The sequence below is a fragment of the Artemia sp. Qi Xiang Cuo genome, chromosome 10, assembly GCF_049724085.1.
Source record: "Artemia sp. Qi Xiang Cuo chromosome 10, ASM4972408v1, whole genome shotgun sequence".
In the NCBI taxonomy this organism is placed as follows: Eukaryota; Metazoa; Arthropoda; class Branchiopoda; order Anostraca; family Artemiidae; genus Artemia; species Artemia sp. Qi Xiang Cuo.
In genome coordinates this window covers 8,830,057-8,857,963 of record NC_142803.1, presented here as the reverse complement: position 1 = coordinate 8,857,963, position 27,907 = coordinate 8,830,057, and the positions used below count along the sequence as shown (strand labels likewise).

The 27,907-nt window shown below is 37.3% G+C and overlaps 1 protein-coding gene across 1 annotated transcript in view; it reads left to right on the top strand.

Moving 5' to 3' along the window:
- Nucleotides 1-27,907, top strand: part of LOC148947443 (uncharacterized) — a 124,696-nt gene that overhangs the window by 16,943 nt on the left and 79,846 nt on the right. Inside the window, exon 3 of the mRNA XM_089095853.1 lies at nt 11,888-12,077. Within this exon, the coding sequence (XP_088951979.1) occupies nt 11,888-12,077 (190 nt within the window). The remainder of the gene's footprint in view (nt 1-11,887; nt 12,078-27,907) is intronic.

The window sequence follows — 27,907 nt, the reverse complement described above, 5'->3', positions numbered from 1 at the left end:
TAAAATCTTCCATATTGATAAAAACAGCTTACTCTGAGGGAATTTCGAAATTCATCCAGATCTGTCTTATTTTTTACCTCCTCGGGAAGTTTGTTCCAGACAGCCGGGCCATAAAAACGGATAGAAAATGTAGACCTTGTTGTTACAGGGAACGGGGTTCGTATTGAATGGGCATTTATTGTCTCATACCTGTGTTTAGCTTCGGTAAATGCAATCGAGAAACATGCAGGTAGCAGGTTATTAAAACTTTTAAACATGAATAATGCCGTGTAAAACTTAACTAGGCCAAAAAGTGGCATAATCTTAATACCGTTGTATTGCCTTCGAACCGAGCCAGAACCTCGCATTCCAGATAAAACACGAACAGCATTATTTTGTAGAATCCTCAGTGGCAGTAGATAAGTAATAAATGTCGCTGACCAAACACTTACACAATATAACAAATACGGATGAACCAGCGAGAAATACAGCATTCTTAAAATTTTAGGAGGGAAAAAATGTTTCAGTTTCCGCAGCATTCCAACATTCCTGGCAATTTTTGTACACAGTGATTCAATATGAGGTTTAAACATAAGACACTCGTCAACTTGGACACCAAGATATTGAACATAACTATGTCTCTGGAGATATCCACTTTCTAGTTGAATACCGTGGATCCAAGGATAATAATTAGTACTTCTTCCATATAGAATAAATTTACTTTTACTATGAGTCAAACATAATTTATTTACACGCATCCATCTTTCAATACAACTCATTCCTGTATTTAAAAGCAGAAATAAATCTAAATAAATCTGCCTCAGTCACAGCTGCCACAGAAAACTGTGTGTCATCAGCGAAGCTAGGCAATATCATCTTTGACCTTCTAGCTGCAGGTCCCACATGACTAAATATCCTTTTTAAGACACGCATTCAAATCATTAATATAGATTAAAAACAACAAGGGTCCAAGCACAGAACCCTGTGGTACTCCACATCTCACATTCATATAATCAGAATGAACACTCCCAACCCCAACAAACTGTTTCCTTCCACTCAAAAAAGAAAAAATCAAACTATGAAAATTACCACGAATACCGGCATGCTCTAATTTTGATAATAATACACTATGGTCAACAGAGTCGAATGCTTTCATAATGTCCAGAAATATAGACGCAACTTTCAACCCCGCATCCAACGAATTATTGACAAATGTTGTTAAAAAAATCAAAGCTTGCTCTGTTGACATCCCATGACGAAATCTGAACTGAGTAGGGTGAAAATAAGAATTTTTATTTAAAAATCCACCATTCTTACATAAATCAGTTTTTCAAACAAACGCGATATTATTGGGAGCATTGATATTGGTCTGTAATTATTCATTTCATTCTTATCACCACTCTTAAACAGGGGTACCACATGAGCACTTTTCAAACAATCCGGGTAAACTCCACTCTTAAAACATGAATTAATCAAATACAACAAATGACCTGAAATAATAGAGAAAACTGAACGAAGAATTCTAAAACTGAAAAAATTCGACCTAGTTGCTGAATTCTTCATTGACTTCACTGTCGTCTCATGTTCTGCAAGAGTCACTGGTCTTAAAAATATAAAGACTTCAGCTGCCTCATCGATAAAATCATTATAAGAGCCATCACTGGGTGACTGTGCAACACTATCAGATACACTCCTACCAATATCAGTAAAATGTGCACACATTATATTAGCAACTTGATTATCCGAGTGAGCATCAGAAATATCAGGGATAGTCAGGGCAGCACGAGGGTTCACTACCAACTTGATGATTCTCCACGTTTTCTTAGGATTGCCTTCTGCTTCTTTAAATTTATTTACAAAGTAGAGATTTTTAGCCTGTCTTAGAAGGGTGTTAAGATTTCTATTATAACTTTTGTAAATATCTTTATCTGATTGAGATCCAGTTTTAGTAGACCTTTCATAGAGCTCTTGTCTTTTATCCATCGATTTAAGTAGCGCTTTCGATATCCATGGTTTCTTTGCAACATCATAACGTTTACGCTTTTGTTTGAACTCTAGACTTTCATATAACATCTGAATCAGTTTATCATACCATTTACCAAATTTATCATTAACACGATCAGTACCATCAAGGCACTCAAATGACTCATTCGTAAGTTTAGTCCTATATTTATATATAGCTTTCTTATCAATTATAGGCCGTTTAACTCCAGTCATACCACCTCCTTGACGACAACAACTAATAGCTGCACGGATAACAATTGCACAGTGATCGGAAACGTTGTTCACTAACACTCGCAACAAGTCGCAGCTAACATTCAAAAACAGATTATCAATCACAGATGCAGAAGCTCCAGATATTCTAGTTGGAATATTAACAGAAGGCGAAAGGCCATAACTATACATAATATTAAAAAAACTTCTTGCCTTCGAGTTCAAATGTTGCTCATTATTCAAACCAATATTGAAATCACCAGTTATAAAGCAAGGCACTCGCGAATCCAGTGTTTTACCCAACATATTATCAATCAGGTCCAAAAACTCATCCACGTTTCCCGAAGGGGGCCTATAAACAACAACAAGAAATAACTTACGCCCAGACAATGAAACCTCTAACACCATTGATTCAAAAATCATTTCTCGATATACAGCAATATCAGGCCTTGGCTTAACATTATATCCATTTTTCACAGAAGTTGCAAGACCACCATGCTGTCTTTCCACTCGATTCCGAAGAAACAACCTATAGCCTGGTATATCAAATAATGAAGAGTTATGGTCGTTCAGCCAAGTTTCTGTCAAAGACATTACATCAGGCTCCAGCCTAGATGAAACTTCATTAATATAATTAAACGAACTATTTAAACCGCGACAATTCATACAATACATTTTCAGCTCCTTCATAACTTTTCAATCATTCAAGTCATTCAGGCACATATATTTTGAATCAGCACACTCAATATTCATTCCACCCTCAACCTAGCCTTCATTCATCATACCCTCACACATCTGTGAAAAATCATCACGACGACTCTCAAGTTCCCCCAATCTATTCAAATTTATCTCAACCATTATCAAATACCAAAGACGGGCAAGAGAATGAAGCAAGAGAAACAAAACCATTTAACTTACCCCAAATTTTCATTAGACCCTCAAGATCTGAGAAAACATTGGGACCGTAACCAGGCACCAAAAACACAAAAAACAGAAACAAGCAAAAAACCAAATTAAATAAAATAAAACAAAAACTAATGAAATCTAAAATCCTACAAAAAGAAAAAATCAAAAACAATTTCTGCTCATATCTACAAGGTATAAAAGCCAAATATAAAAAAATGAATAATACGAACGAAAAAAAAAATATATAACATAAATTAACAACAACTATCTAATTGAACAATAAATAAATATTCCCAAAAAAATAACCATAAAAAATAAATCAATCTACAAAAAAAAAGATATAAAGAGAGAAAAAACAAAACAACATCAACATGCAGATTTCATATATTCATACCATCCCAAATTTTTAACTTCCCCGTTTTCACGAATACACAATACCGGAGGAACCTCCGGAGGCACCCAACATTGGATCCCCCTTCCTTGCACAATCTTCCTTTTCTGAAGTAGATCCCTCCTAATCAATCTAACTTCCTTGCTTACGTCATCACTCACAAAAACGGGTTTGCCAAAACCTAAGTCTTTTCCTTTCAGTTTCTTCGCATTACTCATAATAGCAAATCGACCTTGATATTCCGCCGTTTTAATCTTTACGAACTTAACCGTAACATTAACAACAGAAAAAGATGGAATATCCTAAGGAGGAATCCCGAGCCCATCAACTAGAACACGTTTGACAGTGCTTTCAGTATCTGCACTCGGTCCAGGCTTAACATTCCAAAACAGAACATTATTCTTCTTATCCATATTGTGAACCAACATCGACTGGTTCTTTAACAGGGCAACTTGAGTACAAAGTTCATTTATTATGACCTCTTGCGCATGTGTCTTATCTGTAAGTTTACCCACTTCATCATTAGTTTTGCTTGCATTAGCTTCAATAACTGCACACCGCGAACCAAGGTGATCGACTGATTTTTTTTATAATCTCCATATCAGATTCTACGGTTTTCAGTGAGCACTTAATATCAGAAACATCTTTTTGTAATGTTTGTAACATTTCTAAAATCATGGAAATGCTACCAGCATTTGTCCTTTCGCATTCTCGCACAAGACTAACATCAAAAGTTGAGTCCATTCCTGAGACTTCATCACAAGGCCTTTTCTGGCCTGTCTTTACTGGAGTAGATTTGTAAATTTCATCAGCTTCTTGGGATACATTTTGATCATCCTGTTTCAACTTCTTATTGTCATTATTTCCTTTATTCTTCTTCTTATTCCCCATTCTCGGCTAATAAAAAAAAAAATCAAAAAAATCTGGCGCCTACCTCAATCGGAACCTTTTCTATACCCACGCGATTCTAGCGTGCTGTACATCAGCCGTTAAGAGGCACGGCAAACACCAATCCTCCATGATCAGCTACGATCGTACAAAAATCCACACATTTACTCCTACATCAACCAGCTACGAAATTATCTGCATGACATCATCTATTCTACAATGCAATTTGGCCAGCACTAGCCCCTACACAAATGTTAACACAATGAATGCATGATCGCAATTTTTATGCTTACACCTGAACTGTCCACTTTAATTGATTCTAAATTTAATCCGGCTTATGTGAGTGATCAAAAATATTCAATAGTAATATAGTCAATAAATAACAATCTTTTATTTCACTTGTTGCGAAACTTTTTTAATCACTGACAGTCACTGTGTTCCACGGTAATGTATTCTAAAGTTAATCCGGCTTAACATCATATAGATGTTCACAGGTCAAATGCCAAAATGAGAACTGAAACAGCCAAATAGAAATGATGTCACTTCATTTTGTTGATATATAAGTCTGTCTACTTTTTTTCTATTATATTTTCTTTGTTTTTGTGACAACAAAACATAGCTTTTTATTAATCATCTTGACAGTCATTTATGTCGTGACTTTCAAAAGCTTGCACGAGATTTCAGTTATACGAGGGTTCAGTTACACAGTGGTTCAGTTACACGGTGGTTCGGTTACTTAGTGGTTCAGTTGCAGGGTGGTCCAGTTGCACGGTGGTTCAGTTACACGGTGGTTCAGTTGCACGGTGGTTAAGTTGCTTGGTGGTTCAGTTGCACGGTGGTACATTTGCAGGGTGGTTCAGTTGCACGGGAGTACAATTAAACGGGAATTGACTTGCACGAAGGCTCAGTTAAATAGGATTCAGTTGAAAGAGGGTTCAGTTACACGATGGATCAGTTACACAGGGGTTCAGTAGCACGGGGGTTCAGTTGCACGGTGGTTCAGTGGCACGATGGTTTAGCTGCAAGGTGTTTCGGTTGCACGGTGGTTCAATTACAGTGGTTCAGTTGCTTGGGGTTCAGTTACATGGTGGTTTAGTTGCAATGGAACCGTTACGTCTAATTACCAAGTACCTCTTTTTTTCTTAAGACCGATGCTTATCGAAATTTGTGAAGGGTGGGACAAATTTTTTCCTTGAAAATATAAAAAGGTCATTTTCCAAATTTTTGCTGGTGTTCCATTATTTATACTAGCTCAGCTGGAGCAAAAAGAAAATAGTTCCAATGTTTTTTTGAAAAAAACTGGGGTTTTGAATTGACAGGGAAAAAAAAAGCAAATATTTCGATTAGATCACCGATAACCAATTTTCAGTGATCAGGGTATATGCCAAGGGTACCAATTCGGAAAAATACAGGGAGGAAGCAAGGATTTTGTTCTATTCTCTGCATAAAAATGCGGAAGGGTATTTTTTAAAATTTCAGGAGTCATTTTGCATGAGAAAAAAAAAAGATCAACCTAAAGGTATTTTGCCACATCTAGGGGGGTAATTTTACCCCTTCCTATAGGTACGCCTACATAGGACATGATAAAGAAACAAAAAATTATTAATTACAATGATAAAGAGTAGCCTATTTTAATTATTGTGATTTCTAGTATTTTTAGTCAACAATCTAATGATTTATTTGTTATACCCAATATTCGTAGAAACATAGCTGCTGGACTTAGATACATGGAACTACTTGCCCTCCAATCACTTTTGATTCTTAAAAAAGGCAGTAAAACCTTTAATTTCAAGTTGAATTAGCTCCTTTAAAAGATTCAATAATATCGCTAGCTATTATAGAGTGGCGCTGCCTATGATATTGGTTATATTCCCTTTTGAATACCTGGATATATATAGTTTTTTGTTTAATTAAAACTCCCTCTAAAGGTTTTTTAAAAGTATCGCCTTATTACCTTTAGAGTTATTAGTTAATGTAACTGTATTGGTAGTATTAATAGTGCCTTCTGGCTACTTCAGAATCCGCGACAATTTACCTTTAAAGGTGTAACTTAATAGAGCAAGGCGTTCTTGATACACCTTTTTGAAAATCAACATGCTCAGAGTTTCTTTTGATTTAGTTCAACATCCACCTAAATATTCCTTCAAACTTTCACCTTAACACCCTCGACTTCAGTGGTAGCAACAGCTGTAGTAGCAGTAGTAGTATTAGTTGCAGTATACACATATTGTCTTTGGTTTCTTCAACATCCACTTCAAAACACCCTGAAAGTTTCAATTTTACACCATTGACTGTTCTTAAAGCATTGCTTATACGTTCTCTTGAAAACCTGTGTGGGCATGGCGTGCTCCGATCTATTTCAATACAGTTTCAATGATCCGAAAATGTTTCAACGTAATACCCTTAGCTATAGTAGCAGTGGTAACAGCAGCAGTAATAGTAGCAGTAGTAGTAGTTGCAGTAAAATTAATAGTAATCGTCTTAGCTTTATTGGCAGTAGTAGTAGCAGAAATAGTAATAATAGTTGTATTAGTAGTAGCAGTAGTACTAGAATGAGTAGACACACTTCGAATAAGATGAAAATAATGTCTTTTGGTTAGTTCAACATCTGTTGCAACCAGCCCTGTAAGTTTCAACTTCATACACCAAACTGTTCTCAAGATATTGTTGATACGCCATTTTGTCATCCTGCATACAGACGGCGTGTTGTGACTCAGTTCACCTTCTCCCTTCAACACTCCCTGAAAGTTTCACCTTCATACCTATAGGTATATTTGTAATTGTAGTCAGAGTAGTAGTATTAGCATTAAGATTAGTAGTATTAACAATGATAGAACTACTACTAATGGCAGTAGTATTTACGAATTTCCTTTTGTTCAGGTTCCCTCTCATCATGTCCTGGAAGTTTTAATTTAATATTATTAGCCGTTGCTATGACATTGCTAATATGTTCTTTTGATAACCTGTGTATGCAATAGTTCTTTAAATTTTATCTTAATGCTCTTAGCCTTACAAGTGGTTGTTATAGAAGTAGTAGTTGAAACAGTAGTGGTAGTAAATGTAGAAGTGGTGGTTGTAGTAACATTAGTAGTAGCGTTCACATATGGCTTTTAGGTCAATTGATCTTCCCATTTAAGTATTCTCTGAAAGTGTTATCCAAATACCCACATCCATTCTTGAGATATGCTCTTTTGACCATGTGCAGGCACATAGTGTCTTTTGATTTAGTTCAAATTTTCCCTAAATATTTAAATCTAGTAGTGTGGTAGTATTAGTAGTTGTAGAAGCAGTGGTACTGGGGGTGGCTGTAGCATTAGCATGCAATTACTACATTTTTGCTCAATTGGTCATCCCCCTTGTTATTTTCTGAAAGTTCCAAATTAATATGCTCAGTCATTCCTGAGTTAAGCACTTTTGACCATCTGTGTACACATAACGTGTTTTGATTTAGTTTAACACTCCCTTCTACATTCTTTGAAAGGCTCACCTGAATGTCCTTTGTCTTTTTGGAAAGTAATATGGAAAGTCAATAACATGTGCTATAAGTAAACAATGAACGAATCGTCTAATTCGTTCACAATCATAGGCAGCGCAATCGCGCTGCCTAAGTAAAGAACGATGTTAGCACATTGCATTATTTTTTTTCCATACCAGGGCACTTCGTATCGAAGGAGTTGTCGTAGAAACTTCGAAAAGGGCTCATTCGACTGGAAATTGAATTGGCTTATACCCTTTTTAATAGTCGAAAGTGATTGTAAGGCAACTAACATCCCTTCCCCGTCCACTATTTCCCCAAACACATCCAATCAAAATTTTGAGATAGCCATTTTGTTCAGCGTAGTTGATTTCCAGATAGAAAATATGCCCTGGGGGCATATAAGAACGATGTTGGAACATTGTATCATTTATTATTTTTTCCTTTAGACCAGGGCACTTCGTATCGAAGAAGTTGTCGTAGAAACTTCGAAAAGGGCTCATTCAATTGGAAATTGGAGTGGCTTGTGCCTTTTTTAATAGTCAAAAGTGATTGGAAGGCAACAAACACCCCATCCACACCCACCATTTCCCCAAACACAACCAAAAAAAATTTGAGATAGCCATTTTGTTCAGCGTAGTTGTATCCAGACAGAAAATATGTTTTGAGGAGGTCACTCCCCCACAACCCTCAGGGCAAGGGTTTTAAGTTATGCCCAGGGGGCATATAAGAACGATGTCTGCACAATGTATTATTTATTATTTTTTTTCCTTTAGAGCAGGGCCCCTCGTGTCAAAAAACTTATAATAGAAGCTTCGAAAAGGGCTCATTCAATTGGAAATCGGAGTGGCTTTTGCCCTTTTTCATGGTCGAAAGTGACTGGAAGGCAACTGACACCCCTTCCACGCCCACCATTTCCCGAAACACATCCAATCAAAATTTTGAGATAGCCATTTTGATCAGCGTAGTTTATTTCCAGATAGAAATTATGTTTTTGAGTAGGACACACCCCCACAGCCCCCAGGGCAAGGGTTGTAAGTTATGCCCTGGGGGCATATAAGGTTTTTATAAAAAGCATTGTCGTAGAAACTTCAAAAAAGGCTCATTTGATTAGAAATTCAAAGGGCTAGTGCCCTTTTTAATAGTCAAAAGTGATTGGAGGGCAACTGACCCCCCAAACACGCTCACCTTTTCCCCAAACACATCCAATCAAAATTTGAAGATATCCATTTTGTTCAACGTAGTTTAAAGTTCTGAAAAATAGGTCTTTGAGGATGAGGACCTCTCCCCCCGCCCACCGCCCTCCGGGCCAGGGTTGTAAGTTATGCCCTGGGGGCATAACTTACATAACTTATAAGGTTTTTATAGAACGTCTTGTCGTAGAAACTTGAAAAAAGGTCTCATTCGATTGGAAATTGAAATGGCTTGTGCACGTTTTGATAGTCAAAATGATAGTCAAAAGTCCACGCCCACCATTTCCCCAAACACATCCAATCAAAATTTTGAGATGGCCATTTTGTTCCAAGCAGTTTAAAGTTTAGGAAATTATACCTTCGATTAGAACACTCCTCCCACAGTCTTCAGGGCAAGGATTATAAGTTGTGCCCTGGGGGCAAATAAGTTTTTATTGAAATCTTTTTCATAGAAGCTTGAAAAAGGGCTCATTCAATTTGAAATTCAAAGGTACTGCCCTTTTTATTAGTCGAAAGTGATTTGAGGGCAACTAACCCCCCTCTCACGCCCACCCTTTTCCCAAACACATCTAATCAAAATTTTTAGATAGCTATTTTATTCAATGTATTTGAAGTGTGACTGAAAATTGTGACTGACCCAAAATTTGAAGAAAGGGCATAGGAAAACTTTTACACCGGAAGGGGTAAGGTTAGGAGATTGGAACTTCCAGGGATGGGTCTACAGACTAAAGTATGTCTTGCGAAGATATTTTGAAGTACCAACCTCCACTCCTTCTCCCTCTAGAGGGCAGTGACCTTTGATGACCTTAAAAAACATTTGTGTTACGGAAGTGAAACCTCGCAAAACAGATCTTCTACTGAAATGAAGTACGAGAAAACTGTTTTCAGCTTCACAGCTTTGCTCAACCCCAATTTATGAGATTTTCAAAGACCTGCAAATACATTTCCAAAATTTAGAAGAAAAAAAACTATTGATATGAATTAAAATTCGACTCAAATAACAGGAATGGCATTTTCAGAACTAAAACCAGAGAAAAAGAAAATCATTAATGAACATTAAGGTAAAATATTAAGGTAATTAACATTAATACTTTAGCGCATATAAATACATTTAGAGTGTTATTACACTCTAAATAACACCGATAATACTCTGAAAGGGTCATCTTATTTTACTTTTATTTTTGTTTTGAAGTTTGGTTTTTTATATTTTTATCAGTATTATTTTTCAGTGAGGACGGTCAAGCGTATGTCTTGACCGAAACATTTGCATAGTTTTTTAATTTTTTCCCTGGCTGTATTTTAAAGATGAAAAAAAATCGAAAAAGGTGAAAAAAAACATAAAAAATGGCTTTTAATTCATAAAACACATTCATTCACAATTTCAATTCATATATAGATTTTCACTCTCGCTCGTCTTCTAAACGCAGACAATTTGAGCCTTTTCTTGATGTCATGACGTCAACTAAACCCTAAATTAGAAGTGCTGCCTTTGTAAAATTACATATTTTTTATTGGGCCTTTAACTTTTGCCTCGGCTTGTTTTTTGTCATTATGAAAGACACACCGTCGAACCTCAGTTTCTTTCAATTGTTCAGGTGGTGGGACAAAAACTTCTTTTTCTTCCAAAAATTTATGTATTCCGAGTTTTTGATTTTTAAAGGTTTGGAAGGCATTGAAGACCACCTTTGTTTCTTTTAATTGTTCAGGTGGTGGGACAAAAACTTCTTCTTTTGCCTTGGCTTGTCTTTTACCATTATAAAAGACGTATCACCAAACCTTTTGTTTCTTTTAATTGTTCAGGTGGTGGGACAAAAACTTCTTTTTCTTTCAACGATTTATCCCGTCCAAATTTTTGATTTTCAAAAGTATGGTGAATATTGATGACCTTAATCATGTCAAATTCAAAACCCAATCATCATCGCTATCATTTTCAATTTGTTTGCTTTGTTACACTTCATAAATTTTAAAATTTCTCAGAAAAGAAGTTTGGAAAAAAGTTAATCTGATACAAATAGCGAAGGATTATGGTGCTAAGCTCACCCATTTTAAATTCATCATTTTCAAACGTGTTATTCTTTATATATTGTTGACAATATCATTGCCTCATACAGCTATTGCGAAAAAAAAATCTATATTTGAATATTTTTTTTTACAGGATTTGACATTGATTATGAAAAAGTAAAAAATTTCTGTTTTGGTTCTGGAGTTTTCTTTGAATTATCTTTCGGATATCTTTCAATTTTAATTTCACGCTTTGTCTCAAATAATTGATTTAATTTATTGCCAAATCTGAAAAAAATGATGTTCTTTCTAGATCGTAAATTGTTTATAAAATTATCTGCGAGTTTGACAGCTAAATAGTCAATCAAAATTGGACTTTTCGAAAACTATTTGAAAAACTTGGAAAAATTACTTTGTTTCATGGGATAGGTTGTAAGACGCTACCATGACCAAGTGGCGAGTTTTCCTTGGAATGTCTGCTTGAAAGTGACATTTGTGAAGTTTTTATAGGGAAAGTAAACTTAAAGCTAAGTTTAAAGTCAAGTTAAAGTTAAGTTAAAATGTAAACTTAAAAAAGAAAAGTAAAGGTTTCCCTTAAATTTTGTCAGGAACATTTGAATATCCAAGAAGTTAAAGTCCATAATTTGCTTGATCCGAGAAATTTTGTTTTTACTTTGATTTAAAACAGAAAGGAATCGAACTTTCCTCTCATCCCCATTTTCCTCCCCCTCAAAAGCCTGCACTTTCCTTCTCAACAGGAGATATTTTTTTTGTCATTTGAGAAAGCGGATTTAACTCCTGTCAGAATCTTGTTAAATTCTACTTATTTTTGTTTTTTAGGGAAATTGGAAGTGATGAACAGCTGGAAGATTAAAGCTGAACACGCTGACCAGCGTGAGATCGAATGGGCTGAGAAACGCAATAAAAGTCGCCAGCAACGTCGTGATATCTTGCGGAAAGAACGAGAAGAAGCGATTAATCGACAAAAAGAGGAGGAGGAATTGGAAATGATTAGAGAAAAACAAAAGAAGTAAGTTTTAATTTTGTATACTAATTGTTATATATTTTTATATAATAATATTAATATTTTTTAAAATTAAATTTTTATATTTTTAATGTTTTGTTTTTATTTTTATTATATATATATGTACTTCTGTGTCGTTTCCCAAATAACGGGCCATTGAGCCCTTTGGGATATTGTTTTTGTTATTGTTATTTATGGAAATAAATGGAACTTGAACTTGAACTAATATTTATGTTTGTACTTTTATTATGTTTTATGTGTACTAATTGTGTACCTGCACTGTGTACGTATATCCATACTCACGAAGGTGAGGCTTGATTGGCTGGAGAAACCCACATCGTCAACTGAAAATAGTGGTAAGGAGTATTAGGTAAGGTAGGTAAGGTAAGGAGTGGTAAGGGTAAGGGTACGAGGACTTCTCTAAAGAGATGTTAGCATGCACACTAATTTATATGCAAATCTTAATATGTCTTCGTGGAACTGTACATTGTTTATAGTTAATTTGTTCGCCCTCCCCCCGTCCCAAGAAAAATTATCTAATGTTCTCTTATACATTAATTATTTTTGACCATCCTTGACTTATTACTATTTGTCTGTTATTTGTCACCACGGCCACCGTAGCAGTGACGCGTCTTTTCTTTGCTGCTTGTCTTTTTAAGACGGTTCAATACAGTTTGGAATTCACAATAAGTAATTGAACTGGAAGTCCTTGTTAAATATATTGCTGCGATCAAGGCTTCAAAAGCTAATGGATCTTAAAACTAAATATACACCCTAAGGTAAAAAAAAAAACAGCTGCCTTATCTATCACCTAGTTTTGATCAAACCAATCGGCGATCTAAAGACGTGTGTGGGCGTCTTTTGGCCAGTACAAAATCACCTGAAAAAAACCCACTTAGGCTCAACTTTTCCCCATGGGCTTCGCGCATATCCTTTTAGAATACCCTTAATCCCCCCCCCCCTACCTTCTCCCCTATTATAAGCGGATATGGTTGTAGCAGTCATTACAATTATATGAAAACGCCGTGCCCGTGGGAAAATATGAAAAGACTCTTGAGATTAGTCTAATTCTTGGTTTCGTCGCATTGATATTAGTAGAATGGCCCCTATTGATCCCACGCGCACCACGTGGTTTATGGTTTTGTCACTGAGAATAAAAAAACAGGAATTTTCTCACTTGGAAAAACAGGAATATTCTCACATTTATGGATGTTTTCATGGATGGTTATGTGTGTTGGTCAATTTATTTGATGTTTTTCATGGATGGTTATGGATGATTTATGGTTTTTGTCAGTGAGAATGAAAAAACAGGAACTTTCTCACATTTATGGATGTCAACAGCAATTCATGTCTGTTTTATGATTTTTATCAGTGAGAATGAAAAAACAGGAACTTTCTCACATTTATGGATGTCAACAGCAATTCATGTATGTTTTATGGTTTTTGTCAGTGAGAATGTACATGCTCGACGCGAATGTTATGAGTTTCCCGGAAACAGTTAGATCACGTGATTCCTTCTCAGCCAATCAGGGGGTCGGGTACATCTCCCTTCTTAGCCAATCAGAGGGTTGGTTACATATTCGCGGTGGAGGGAATTTAAGGAACGGGTTTTTTGCTAAAGTTCTATTAGTCTGTGAATAGAATTCAAAGGAGTGACAAGAAGAAGAACAGTTTGACTTTACTCCTTTGGATATATTTTTGTGTTGATGATGATGATGAGTGGAATGTTTACCCTATTAGAAGTTGATAGTGGAGTTTATGGTAATAATACAAGAGCACCAAACTTTGCAGTGGAAATCACGAAAGGATCACGTCTTTGTCTGGAATGGGATGCAGTATATGCAAGATATGTGATATCCTTGAGCAAATTTAAAATGGAGGATCAATTATGTTTTGCCGCTAAAATTGATATAGCACATGTGAATAGACTTCAATGTGATTTAAGTGAATTGGTGAAACATATTGAAGACAATAAACACTATCGCTAATTGTAGATGTTCTGTACTATTGATGTTGTTGTTGTAATTATCCACTAAAATTGTTTTGAAATCGAAAATATTATCTTTTCTACTTGGTTATGCTATTGGGCTAACGATTCAAGGTCAGTCTAGAGTGATCAGTCGAAGTGAAAGGACTGAGAAATGAAAGAATTTTAGAAAGAGATAATTAGATCAAATCTTGTGTTTATGGAAAAACATTTGATTTTCGATGATGATTTTCTCGAGTTATCTCTTAAACGCAGGATACTCTCTTGTCAGGAAACACTTGACAATATAATGAGGAGTGATTCTCCCCCATTGGACTATTGTATGAAACTTTTAAAATGTGATTCAAATGCTTATAGTCAATTTATTGATATATTAATTGGAACAACGCAGAATCATATTGTGGATATACTTTTGAAAATATTGCCAATGAATTCAATGTAGATGGCTCCCCCCGTCATTCGAAAGAGGTAACGTTACAGAGCTACTCCTCTCTCCCCTATTTCCCTCTCATTGAATTTATGGAGCGAGGATGATCAGTTTCGTTTTAGCTGTGAGTGAGTTGACATCGGAAACTGAAAAATGTTCTATATATGTCCATTGTGCATGTACACTCTTGGCAGTTGGACTCAATGTGAGAATTGTACAGTTATAGATGACTATAGTGAAAAGTGTAAATTATGTAATCCTTGTAAATTACATAGAGGCTATGCAGTAAAAATTAAAGGATGTAATTCATGTCTTGAGGAGGTGTGTGACTCTCAGCCTAGAGGGCACATGTACTCCAATTGTCACTATGATAAATATGATCAGTGGGACAATACTTACCCCGCTATGATTGGAAAGAATCCTAAACGTGATTTCAGTGTATTTCTACGAGATTGGTATCGTCGTGGATTTAAATTATTCTTGGAAGAGGAAACTGGTCTACGATTCAACTGTTGGGGTAACAAGACAATTTTGTTTCTACGTCATAGCTGTGATGACACTACCTACTATGACTATAAACCAAGTGATTTTTATTTGGCGGTTACCGAATGTGATTCACCAGTTGAAAACATTGTATGTGATATTGCTTCAAATAGACAGATTGAAACTCGTGAATTTCATAATATAAATGCAAATAGTATCATTGACTATACAAAGAGATATGAGAAGAGTGCAGTTACATTGTACTTTAGAAAATGTGACCCTGACTTTGCAGTCAATCAAGATCAATATACAGTGAATCCAAATGATTTACCAGCATTAGTGGTTCACGACAGTTGCCTATACACCGAAGATGAAGAAATCTAAAGTGAAGATTTAAAGACATTGTTGCATATATATATGCATTTTATTAATAAACAAATTCACAAACATTTTGTAGGCACTTTACTCTTAGGGCACTGAAATCAATACTATACAGGTCTGAGAGGATATTTTCCACTAGAAAGTCGTTCAGACGAGGATTGTCAACATCAATGTGGAGGAACTGCTCGTAAGTATAGCCACGACATCTGAACATAAAATATAGTAGTGCATGGAAGCCACAGCTTTTAGTCGTCAGATCCTGTACCCTCTTCCGATTTTGAATAATAGTTTTCCCACTGCTCTCAATATAGTTGCTGATGTGAGGCGTGTAGAATGTATAGGGTAGACCAAGAGGATCAAAAAATTCAATCGTCTTCATTGTTTGAAAGATGTACAGCCAATGACCCGTCAGCACAGTCGACGGACTGCTATTAACAATAATCAAGGTATTGTTGACAGTTTAAATTTTTCCAAGAAAGTCCGAGGGCAGACAATAGGATTTGTACTGGGACATGTAGGGGTCCTTATTAAATACATTGATTATTTGACTGGTGTTCATGGCGCTAAGTCTAGTAGAACACTGCCTTCGGGAGTGATATCCCAATAGGTTTCATATTGATTTAGTGAGATTAGTGCAATACTCTCAGCCAATGGGTCGGCAAATGTACACTCTAAACGCACAGTCCCCGTACTAACTATACTCATATCCTGTGTGCCAGACAAATCCAGTACAATGATACCGTGTGTTTTAGCAAACATATCTTTGGTTATACCATTTTCAAATAGTTGAGAGTCATGATCTAGGGTTTGCATGGTCAACTCGTACAATGTTCTATAGGATTTATCAAAAGATAGATTGTAGAGTGGGATGCCATTTACTTTGCACACAAGAGATGAAAGTCCAAACATCTCGAATTTATGTGGGCGTTCAGACCATGATCCTATTACACTGGCGCTATTTACAAATGCCAAAGCAAGTTTTGACGGAATTTCACCATTGATAAAGGATGAATCGGTGAAGGTTCGTGAGCCCATTGCAATATGACGCTGATTGGTGATTGTATGAGGAACAAGTAGTTTAATATTATTTCCATTGGCTCTCAGTTTTTCCACGGCCAAAGCAACAGAACTCATGACCTGTTGTTTGCGTATATGAAATATTGCCGAGGTGAGGGAGAGACTTACATCAGGATTGGAAGCAAGTTCCTTTCTCAATATGAAATTGGAGGGTGCAAGCGTCAGTTTTATATCCACTTAAACATTGGGCGGAAGCATTGGGGCATATTAAATATTTCATGATATATTTTTCCAACTAGATGTAATTCACTAGTTGTAGCATTTTTAAGTGCATCTGTACTATCGGTATTAGTAATATATTCATAACCATTGGAGATGCCTCTCAATTCCTTGTATGACCTGAGTGTCATCAGCATGAATTGCATATAGCTTGTATAATTTGAGAGATTGTTACTTGTGCTCACGAGCATGCCAATGATGTAGACACTAATTTGACGAAATAAATTATTTAGTATACAATTTTCATAGGATTTTCCATCGCCTCGAATTGACATTAAATTATAGGTTTTCCATACTTTCATTTGTAAATCTATAAATGTTGAAGACATTTCCATAAAGTGGTCTTCATTAGAATTAATTTTACAGTGAATATTATCGGAGAGGGGTTGTTGAGGATAAAATTGTTCCTATTATCCATGCTTGACACTCACATCAACATTTTCAGCATTGAATAGATTCAATGAGGCGGTGATTGAAGGTTGAGAATCCTTATGCGGTAGGTAGGACATTTTAGGAGAAGAAATCTAGTTTCGATCTAACAATTTTCTTCCTGGGACTTCTTCTTCTGTTTACAGCACGTGTCGGCCTTTTCCTTCTTTTCTTTGACAAGAGGGATGAGGTCTTTCGTTTCCGACCTGAGTTAAGACTGATGAGTGATGCATTGTTTCTTGACCTTTTTAAGCCTTTACCATTTTGTTTCAATCTCTCGACAAGGGTTCGCGCACTGGACCTAAGATTTTCCGAAGCACTTTTTTTAAAATTCTTGCCAGAGCCCCAATCGTATAGTGTAGAGGATGCAAAATCTATCGCAGCCGGTACAAGATATTTTCTAGCCAGTGGTAGTGAAGAGCGAAACAGCTTAGCAAACCAACTGCCAAGACCGTAGCCAGACATTGACGAGCGTCCTTTGTAATAGTCCATTCCATTTCCCTGTTGTCTCGGGCCAAGAGTATTAACATAGCAGTCAATATCAGGACAAGTGAATACCACTTTTTTATTTGACATCCTGCTTTTGAATGATGTGTCGAAAATGATATGTAATCATAGCCAAACCCTTTGAAATTGCTATTGGATCCCCTTATTTTGTTTTTAATGTTAAATGACAGGGTTCCGACAATGAAGTGTTTACAAGGACATATTCGAAGTTCTTTATATTGTAGTCATGACAGTGCTCCTGATGGTTTTGTTTTTCTCATGAGTTAAAAGGATGGGAATGTTTGACATACCACATCGGGATGTTTCAACTTATGAGTAGTAAAGTCATATGCAAGTGTCTTCGGAAAATGCAGGTGGATAGTAATTGAAAAGGAAATTAGTGTTTCCGGCACTTTTGCCATTGACTATATTGAGCTTAAAGCCAAGAACGTCCTTTAGATTATCATTGAGAATAACCTTTTCACTGGCAATGGGTTAAATAATGTAGATCTTGCCCTCCTCCTTCGAATAGTTGAAATGAAAAGCTCCCTTTTTAAGAGCGGAAATTCTTTTATTAATGGAACGACATAAATCATTCATACAGGTGAGTTCCTCGTAGGGTAATTCAATGTATGGATAATCCAACCAATTGATTTTTTGAATTTGATCTTGATCACCTGTTGGTGGCGGCGGCCAATCATAGGGTCTAATTTTTATTTGATATTTACGATCTTTTCTCAGGATGTCGGAGGTATTTTTGAGAATACAGTCGACAAGAGCCAATTCTTACTTTCCATTGTCATCGAGTTTGATGGTGGGAAAGAGTTTCGCCCAATAATCACTTGTTCTATTCAGTCCATCATAGAGAGGATCGGAAATATTAGACATGAAAGTCACATAGAAATCACTGGGCATTGTCAATGTCTTCAGCACCGACCCAAGAATCAAAATATGAGCTGTATCCTAGCCAACGAACAAGCAACTGTCTCTTGCTGTGGCGTGTACGACTCTTTAATATCTTTTCAATTTGATACATTTCGCTAGTGTTTTTAACTTTTTGCAGTTCATATTCATAAAAACCACCGAGAATCTCATCATCTTTGGTGTCTCACAGTCGATCTGTCGTGGGCTCGGTGTCCATGATTTTGAACACTTTAAAAAGTTCTGTGCTCCATAAATAATTCCCCTTTTCAAAAATATTGGAGGTTCTATTAATTCGAACAGTATCACCAACATTGAATTTCTTCTTCACATTTTTTTTCTCTTTTTCATCATTGGAGTATTGCTTTAGAAAAGCATCGAATGTATTTTCATTGTAGTGAACATCCCGAGGGCTTGAGTTGGACAGAGATCGATGGGGTCGATGGTTGTATATCTGCATGATTTTATCTAAATCATGAATAAAAGCCGGTATATTTTTCAGGGTACAATATCTTGAAATTAATAGACGAATCGTTCTTATTAATCGTTCAGCCAATGCAGCCTTTATCGGGCTGTGACTATGATAAAGTATTGTATTATATTTCAAAAAAACCTTTTGCACATGGGGATTAACAAATTCGCTGCCACGTTCCGATTGAATTTTTCTATATGAATCCTGTTCTAGAATACTTTCAATGGCCCGAGCAACTTCAACACCTCTCTTTGATCGCAGTGGAATTGCATAGGCATAGCAACTAAAGACACTGATTGCCACCAGAATATATTTGTAGGGTGCATTGTGACGTTGCTGAATTGCGTCTAAAGTTAAAAGATCCGTTTGCATTATATGCAGAGGGAAAAAGGCTTTAGTTTGTCGATATTGTTTGCCACAAAGCCTATGATTCCGATGCAGTGTGTAACTCGATTCATTTTCCAGGTACACTGTTGCTTTTTTCAATGTGTTGGTGCCGAGGACAGATTTACAAAGTGTTTTGGGAGAACTTAAACTTCCCACTTCACCAATATTTTCATAGACACCTTTCAGAACTTCATCCATTTTGTACGCAAGCACGTAGTGTAATGTCCACTCCCCTTTTGCACACTGGAGGGTGAATCAATTCGTCTTCGCTTTTGACTATCAGCCACAGGTGTTGGAAAATCAATGGCGCTGCTGATAGTATTTTCAAATACTGAATCTTCTTCTTCTTTTTTAAATGATGTTGGTGTTGGTGCTGGTGTTGGAGGAGGACTATATTCTCTTAGTTTCTTTAGAATTTGCTTATTGCCAATAAGACTTCTGGGAAAGTTTGATACACTTAGAAAGGTGTATGGATTATTGGCAAAGGATAAAAGTCCTTTGCGATTCGTTACCATATCACAAATTAAATCAACTAGATTATAACTTTTTTCCTGAATTATAACTCGTTTCCCTGTGCTGTCGACTTGAACTTGTTCACCAGTTTCCAACATGAGATAAGATAATACTCTTTTACTCTGTCCTCGATTGGTGAGTGGCAATAGGTTTCCAATTTTTAATACAATTGAATTCAATTCCTTCTCTTTTGATGCTGCTGCTGAATCTTGAGGATATGTATCCAGTTTAGAGGGATCAGTGGCGGTGGCGGCGGTGGCGGTGAGTCTCTCACGATAAGGTTTATGCTTGTCCACACGTCGCAATGCATCTTGAAGTAAAATCAGTTTTTTGTCATCGGCAATATTCTCATCGTTAATGAATTTGCTTAGATTGTCTTCAAAATGTTCGATGGGCGAGAAGACAAGTTCAAATGGTGTCAATTTATAGGGTTTTGCCATTCTCTAGAGAAAACTGTTTACAAGTCCTGCAATTATTGGCAGTAAAAGTGTGAAAAAGCTACCGCCCGCTTGAAGGAGCCGTTTTCTTTTAATATTTTTCCCCGTGTTTTTAAAAACCAAGGCGCGTACAGTGGAACGATGTTTCTTTGTCTGTTGTCTAACACCTTCTGGCAGTTGAACATTGCCCTCAGTTAAATTTAAACAAAGTTCAGGTATTATATTAATGAAATAACTGTCAACCTCATGTTTCATTATGACATTCCTAAGCAATGGTTTTGAAGTGCTTAAAACGAAAAATAAACGTCATTTTTCGTGTAGTTTCTTCAGTGTCATAATGACAACTAATAGTCTTTTTTACTCTTCACTGGAAGATATACTGTAATTTCATTTTCGAAAATGTCGGTGACTACACGTAGATCCTCGGCTGTGCTCTGATTAAGATCCAGCAAAATGTAACCGTAGGGCTTGTTAGTCGCCTGAGTGTACGCTGACAACAGAAATTTAGGGGCACCGGGGTATATCTCCTTATTGAGAGTTATGAGTGAGCTAGAATCACGAACAACTCGATAGATAATATAGACGGTGCAATTCAAAGCAAGGGTTCGCATACATTTGCTCTGATGAAACAGATTGTGTAGAACCAGAGTAACGGAAATGTGGGAGCGCATGATGGGAACGGACAGTGACCCATTTCAGCATTTCCTGTGAGAACTATTCAATGAATTCAGCCAAATCGTCAATTATCAACCATGAGTTAGGGTCAATACTATTCTAAATCTCAAGTCCCCGTATGAATTGTAATGGTATGGCTGTGGAACTTGTTTTAATTTTATCATAGGACTCTTGTCAAATACTATAGCAATAGTAGATTTTTGTTGACTTCTCCAAAAACATTTTATAGCAATTTAGAATTATTTCAGCTAAAAGTTTTGTTTTCTCCGACATTGACGGCCCACACAGAAACGATCTGAATGGTGTTTTAAATTGAAACATACTGCTGTTGACAACAGTTGGTCTAAAACTAACTGTAAATCATACGTGTCCAATGAATAAGTAGTATTTTCCCCATAGATCTATCTATTCAAGAACAACAAAAACAACAATATTTCATGGCAGCATTTATTTCGGCACTGTATGAAAACAAATATTTGTCATCAACATGAACTGCAACGATAAAAATAACACTTGTTCAACAAGAACAGTTGACGAAATTTCATGGTCAACATGAAAACTCTATTTGTTCAACATGAACACGGCAATGATAACACTCTATGCACAATAAAAAAACACCTTTGTCCATTATCAGCACTTATTGTCTTTAAAAACACTTTTTGTCCATCATCAACACTTTTCTGTACAACAACAACATCTTTTAAAGCAATTATTTTCTTTAAACACTTTTCTGTACAAAAAAAAACAAAAAAAAAACACTTTTATATACAACAAAAAAAAACAGAAAAAACTTTAAAATCACGGAACTAGCACAGTTGAACATTACAGTGAATTTGAAGGTGGGATCCCCCCCCCCGGGACCACGGGCCGAAGGCCGGCCGCGGGCGGGACCCCCACCCCCACCCCCCTGGGCGGCCTCGGGAAGGGACCCCCCCCCCACCCCCCGGGAGCAGCGGGAGAAAAAACACTACAATAATTGTCCGGTCACTGCGGCTGCTACAGGTTAGTGGTTGGGTCAGTTGGGTTAGTGGTGGTTAGATCGAGTTAGATGAGGTTGAGTTAAGGTGGTTAGATTGTCAGGTTAGATGAGGTTGAGTTAAGGTGGTTAGATTGGGTTAGTTAATTTATGCACAGGTTGGTGGTGATGGTTAGTGGTTAGTGGTTGGTTGGGATTAGGTCGGATTAGGTTAATTTATCCAGACCAAGTTGATGGCGATAGCCTATGCATTCACCTCGATCCGAAATACGGTAGTGGCCATGAGATAAAACAGTCAAACCATTCTCGAGCAAATAGACCTTGTCGGATATACATGAAATTGCATTCTTTTCCACTCTCACAGTATAATTTCTATACTGTAGAGAGCGAATTGAAAGCACTTGTGATCTCGGCACTAGGCTACTTTCTACACAGTCTCTGTACACGCTCATGTTGAAATTGCTCTTCACAAAATGTTTAGGCACCCCTTTACACGCCTTTTTTTCGTCACCATTCTGAATTTAAACGCACTAAACTATCGGGACCGAGACCACCCCCCCGGATATCAAATCCCTCCCCGCCTCTGATTTTAATATTAATAGTTGGTTAGGGGCTTGACGTTTCACCAACTTGGGGTAGAGCGATGGATTCCAGTTGCTGAACTCCATCCGCGAGCTGATGTGTTCCACCTTTTCTAAATCACCAAATAAATCTTCACTCCAATTTACCTTTAACAGCATATAATCTTTATCACCATAGTAAACTTTAGCCTCCCCCTCCCTTGGCCATGACAACGTGCAAACATTGTAAAAAAACGACAACATGAGCTTTTTTGAAATTTCCAGTACTGAACTACCGCCTGCTATATTCTTGTTCAGTACCACATTTCGCTTTCGCCTGTGTAGAAGAACCATGCCAGTCTCTATGCTCGTGAACGATGTAAAATTGGGGTCGGCAATAATTCGTGCACACTCTATAGGGTCAGTCACAACATCACAGTGAGATCTAGGACGTACACTTTCACATATTGTGCCACCTGTGGATTTTAGAATAATCTTGTATAGTTACGTCTCCCCCTTTTAGGGTTCATTAGATTGCTATGTAATACTGAAGTTGAGAAAAGATTTCATAGCGATTCACTCATTTAACATATAGACCCTGTATAGTTTGGTGATTATGAAGACATTGCTCCCCATCCAGTTCAAAAGCACTTGGTGAACAACGATATTCTCCTTAGGGTCCAAATCAGCAATCAGTTTCTGTTTGGAGGGAGTCCAGTGCATCCCCATATCCTCAACCAATGAACGATTGTAGGGGCTTAGAGAGTCCCTGCTCACGGGCCGATTGATACAGAGAAAGACAAAATCTTTGACTGAGTCGTGAAGTGCCAGCGAAATGTGACCGTCAACTTCAAAGAACCATCCTTGTGGCCCATTGTCCTCGACGGTGGTAATGTCGGGGAACTCATAAGGATTCTCAAGCCATTGATAGTTCCCACATGGCAAAGAGTAGTGTGACATTGCCGAGGGGTACAATTAGTTCTTGTCCAAGAACACTGCATTTGACTTTACACCGGTGCTATTTTGTCCGCCCGAATTGGTTGATAAGACGCGGTCCCCGTGAAAAACATACCCTCCCCTCATTGAACACTCTACAAAAAGGTGTTGATCTACATCTGTGATTAGGCCTATTTCCTCCCTGATAATTTTTAAAATTAAATCCCTTACTAAATAGGGTGTAGGGAAATATTATACTTTATCTAACTCGAACTCTGAATAGATTCGGTCTGTATTCCTACAGACTATATCCAACCGAGTTAGAAAATCACTGACAAAGAACAGTCTACAATAATCCCATCCATTTGTACAATCCCCCTTAGACCACACCTTCTTGGCAAACTCATACTGCTCGGCTCTGCATTCACTGTTGGTCAGTGAATTGTAAGAAGCTTCAATGGGAGGTAGTTTCACCTCACTTAAGCAAGCGCCAGAACAGTAATAGTCGTATGCGTATATACCTTTGCAGGTCAACAGGTCATACATTTCACCGTCTGGAAAGTGCTGTTTAAGCAAGGGAAAGCAATCAAAATTGTCGCTTTTTTGCACTTGAATCAATTGACTCAATACCTTGGGAAAGAAACTAAAGGAATCTAGAAACCTGATTTTATTCCAGCACGTATGCCCATTATCCACTGCCTGCCATTTCAGTTCGAGAAGCAACAACCTCTCGGCCGATTTGGGGATAATGTTATAGATAAATGAACTATTTACCCATGGACAATCTACTCCCCCTCCCTCCCTATGCATACGTGCCAGTGCCGGTACAATAAATTTTAAGTCATAATTAGAGTTGTGTATGAAAACAGGGATAAAAAACTGCTGGCTAACATTTAAATTACACGATTGATGCGCAACCCCCCAAAAATTACTACCCCCCGAGGAGAGGTCCTGCCACAAGTGATTATGATCTCTGACTGTCCCCCGCCCCCCGGCTTCGCTTTTGCCGTTAGTCCCCTTATACCCCTCTACAAAAATTACATTTAACAACCCACATCATGTTTTTTTTTTTATATCGAGACGATACACTGCACACAACACCAATGGATAAAAGGTATGTATCAATCGAGAAATATCACCATTAGCCTTGCCAATTAGTTTAGTCAGTGCCTTGACCATGCACTCGTCCCCCTCATCCAATGTTTCTACTATTTCTAACAACCGCGTGGTGTTAAAACTATCTCTCTGTACGTGGGCGGATAAACCTGAAAGCGCCTCGTTTTTATTGACATGGTTTTGAATTTGAAAGTCAGTCCCATTCTTCTGCTGAAGCTCCAAACATACAGATATTTGTCGCACTTGAGGCGTATGGGCTGAACATATGAAAAAAGTAAACTGAATCTCTCCCCTGACACTATGTCCACTGTATGATATCCATGTCGGCTCCAATGCTTCATATCGTTTCATAACTTTAGTTCAGTCCAAAATCTAGAGAGACATGTTGGACAGTAGAAACGTGCACTCTGGTTCTTACCCTCCCCTAGAACTCTACTGATGTCTGTAATCGGATTAAAATGGCCAATTGAATTGGCAGGGTCACTAGGTGGTGTGTATAACAACCAAACCCAGTGTCTGACCAAATCAATTGACGGGCCCCTTACAGGGAAGACCACCCCCTTCTTTTTAAAACGAACCCCATCTATAAAGTCTATTTCGTACTATACCACTGCAATGCCTATCTATAAATGGGCATTAGTACTTTCAAAAATATTAACAGATTGTAGCGTCGCTGGGTGTTTCCCTTCACAACAAGAAAAAAAGAGAATGGGAACATTGAACCCGTCCTTCCCAGGTATAGCCCAATTGTCTAAATTCGTCTTGGAAGCGTCATCTGCTAGAGGCTGAAATGCTGATATGAGGAAAGCGTATCTGAAACACATTTGACCTGTTTCAAAACGGATCCGCTGGACACCGCGACAACCTACTAGATCGGGATTATATTTTAAGACTACTGACCTTTCAGACCCTGCCCCCCCCCTCTTAAAATAAAACCTTTCTTAAATTTACAAATATTAACACTTAAATTTTCAATAAAAAAAACTAGAGACCCGCTACCTTTTTCATTAAAGTTCTCAAGATGCGCTATAATTTGATCTACCCAATCCATGAAAGCACCCTCAAAATTTTCTAAATTCGAAAAAACCAAACGCATCTCGGACTGTAAATAATGATAATAAACTTCACTTTCCCCTCATTTAAATAGAACACTTTTAAAACAATAGACACCTTAATTGAATCCCTCCCCCCCAATTGAATTTGGTTCTCCAGAAGTGCACGAATTTTATCTACATAGTCATGCACAATTTCTACGGGGTCAAAAACAAATTTTCCCCCCATAAGTGAATTAAAGGGATCACCAAACGTCGCAGTTTAAACAACTATTGCATTTAAAATCCTGTTGGTCAATTGAAAATCGGGAAACGTTGTACCCCCCTCCCCCTCTTGTATATTACCCCCTCCCCCAAGTTGTTCAACAATATCTGGCGCATGTTCCATTTCAGTTGTTTGAAGTGGACTCGTTAGGCTAACGGAAGCTTGAGGAGGAAGAGGAGAAGGGTTACCCGTTAATTCGTTTATGAAATCATTTAAAAGCTGTAGTGTATTTTGGCTCAAGTCCCCCAGCTCAACTGGGCTATTATCTCCATTTAAAAAATCACTTAAATACTCATCAATATTATCAGGTATTTCATCGAAATTAGCGATATCACTCCACGGTGAAATGTTGTTGTTGGAGAGCTCCTCACCTTCTCCAACTGATGAGGAGGAAGACAAAGAGTAGGGGACCAATGCACCAACATATAAATGAAAAAATAGCTTATTTTCAAAGTGTTCAAATCATCCCCTACTGCTTTTAAAATTTGGATTATTGCCTAATAACATTTGGTTAATTCAACTGAAAGTTCAAACTCAAGATAATCTAAGATATGACATATAAGGTGACAATTTGTTCGATTATTTTCATAGTGTTCAATTTTTTTTTTGCATTAATTTTTGGGACCACAGCGCATCCTGTGGTGCTTCTCTGGCCCACAGTACATTCTGCAGTACGTTCCTGATCCGTGGCGCATCCTTGCGGTGCTTCTCGGACCCAGAGTGCTTCCTGCGGTGCTTCTCCGGCCCCATAGCATATCTTATATTAGTAAAAGGTATTTGCAGTCTAAAACATCGCATGACATAGGAGACAGCAATTTGTTATTGCTCAAACAATCCCTGCAAAAAAAATTTCATATTAATACTCCTTATCTGCTCTGGGAAAAACAAAAAACAAAAACATTATTTGAAAAGGATAGCCATCTCCTCTCATGATACATAACTCAGTCAGATATAAAGTTTTTTTTTTGTTTTTTTTTATAATATTTTTAGTAGCAAGGTGAACCATTCGCCAATAAAGCAATTTATAATGCAATGGATTTTGTTACTTATTATGAGCGGATTATAGTGCATTTTTTTTTGGCTTGACTAATCTAATTTAGCAAAGGGTGAATGCATGCACTTGACCTGATTCAAAAGGGAGAACATTATATTTCCTTTGGGGAGAAAAAATCTTTCAATATCCCGCTGAGATATACTTTTACACAGTGTTCGAAAATGGTGCATGTAGAAAAGGCCTAGAAAAGTTGGAAGAAATTGATAGATATTTCTATATGATAGGTAGGAAAAAATGCTTACATTTGCAAAATCCGTGTGGGCTTGGATGTCGGATGAATCTGACATAGCATGCTGGAGGGTAACCTCCTGACCTATCGTTGATGGGGCAGCTATTAGAGGTCCAAGGAGAGCGGATGTGCTAGCGATGTCACATTCCAATACGGCTTGGGTAGGCATCACTTGTTTAGGAGGCTTCGGCCAGCGACCGTATTGCATGGCAGTAGCCCTCGCAGGGCCCGCATTATTAGACCTCACTTTCTTAGTGGATGGCGGCGACAAGCATTCTTCACAATTTGCCTTAAAAAGAAGAGAAAAAATTAGTTTCAAAATAATTTGCTCCTTTTTTTAAAAGAAGGAAAATTAGTATCATCATCCATATAATTTTGTCTGGTTAGAAGCAATGTAGTGCCCCCTCCCCCCTTTCACATAATGTCCTAAATATATTGTTAGACTTAATTTGAAAATAACTTGTTTCTCTACTTCCATACAGGTTGTGTAGGCCTAGCTTAATTATTGTTTTAATTTGACAGAGGAATAGGTCAGTTGACTGCGTTTGTAAAGCGGAAAGGGCGATAGCTAATTTTAACCTCGAACTGGAGATTGTGTCAAAACAGAACAGGATTTTCATTAAAAATTTACAAAAGCCAGCAGACACTTTAGCTGAATATACTGGAGGGTGGCCAATAAAAATAAAAAGTGGAATTTAACGAAAAGGTATTTCCATTTGCGAGAATTTGGTTGTAAAATAGTGCGGGGGGGGGT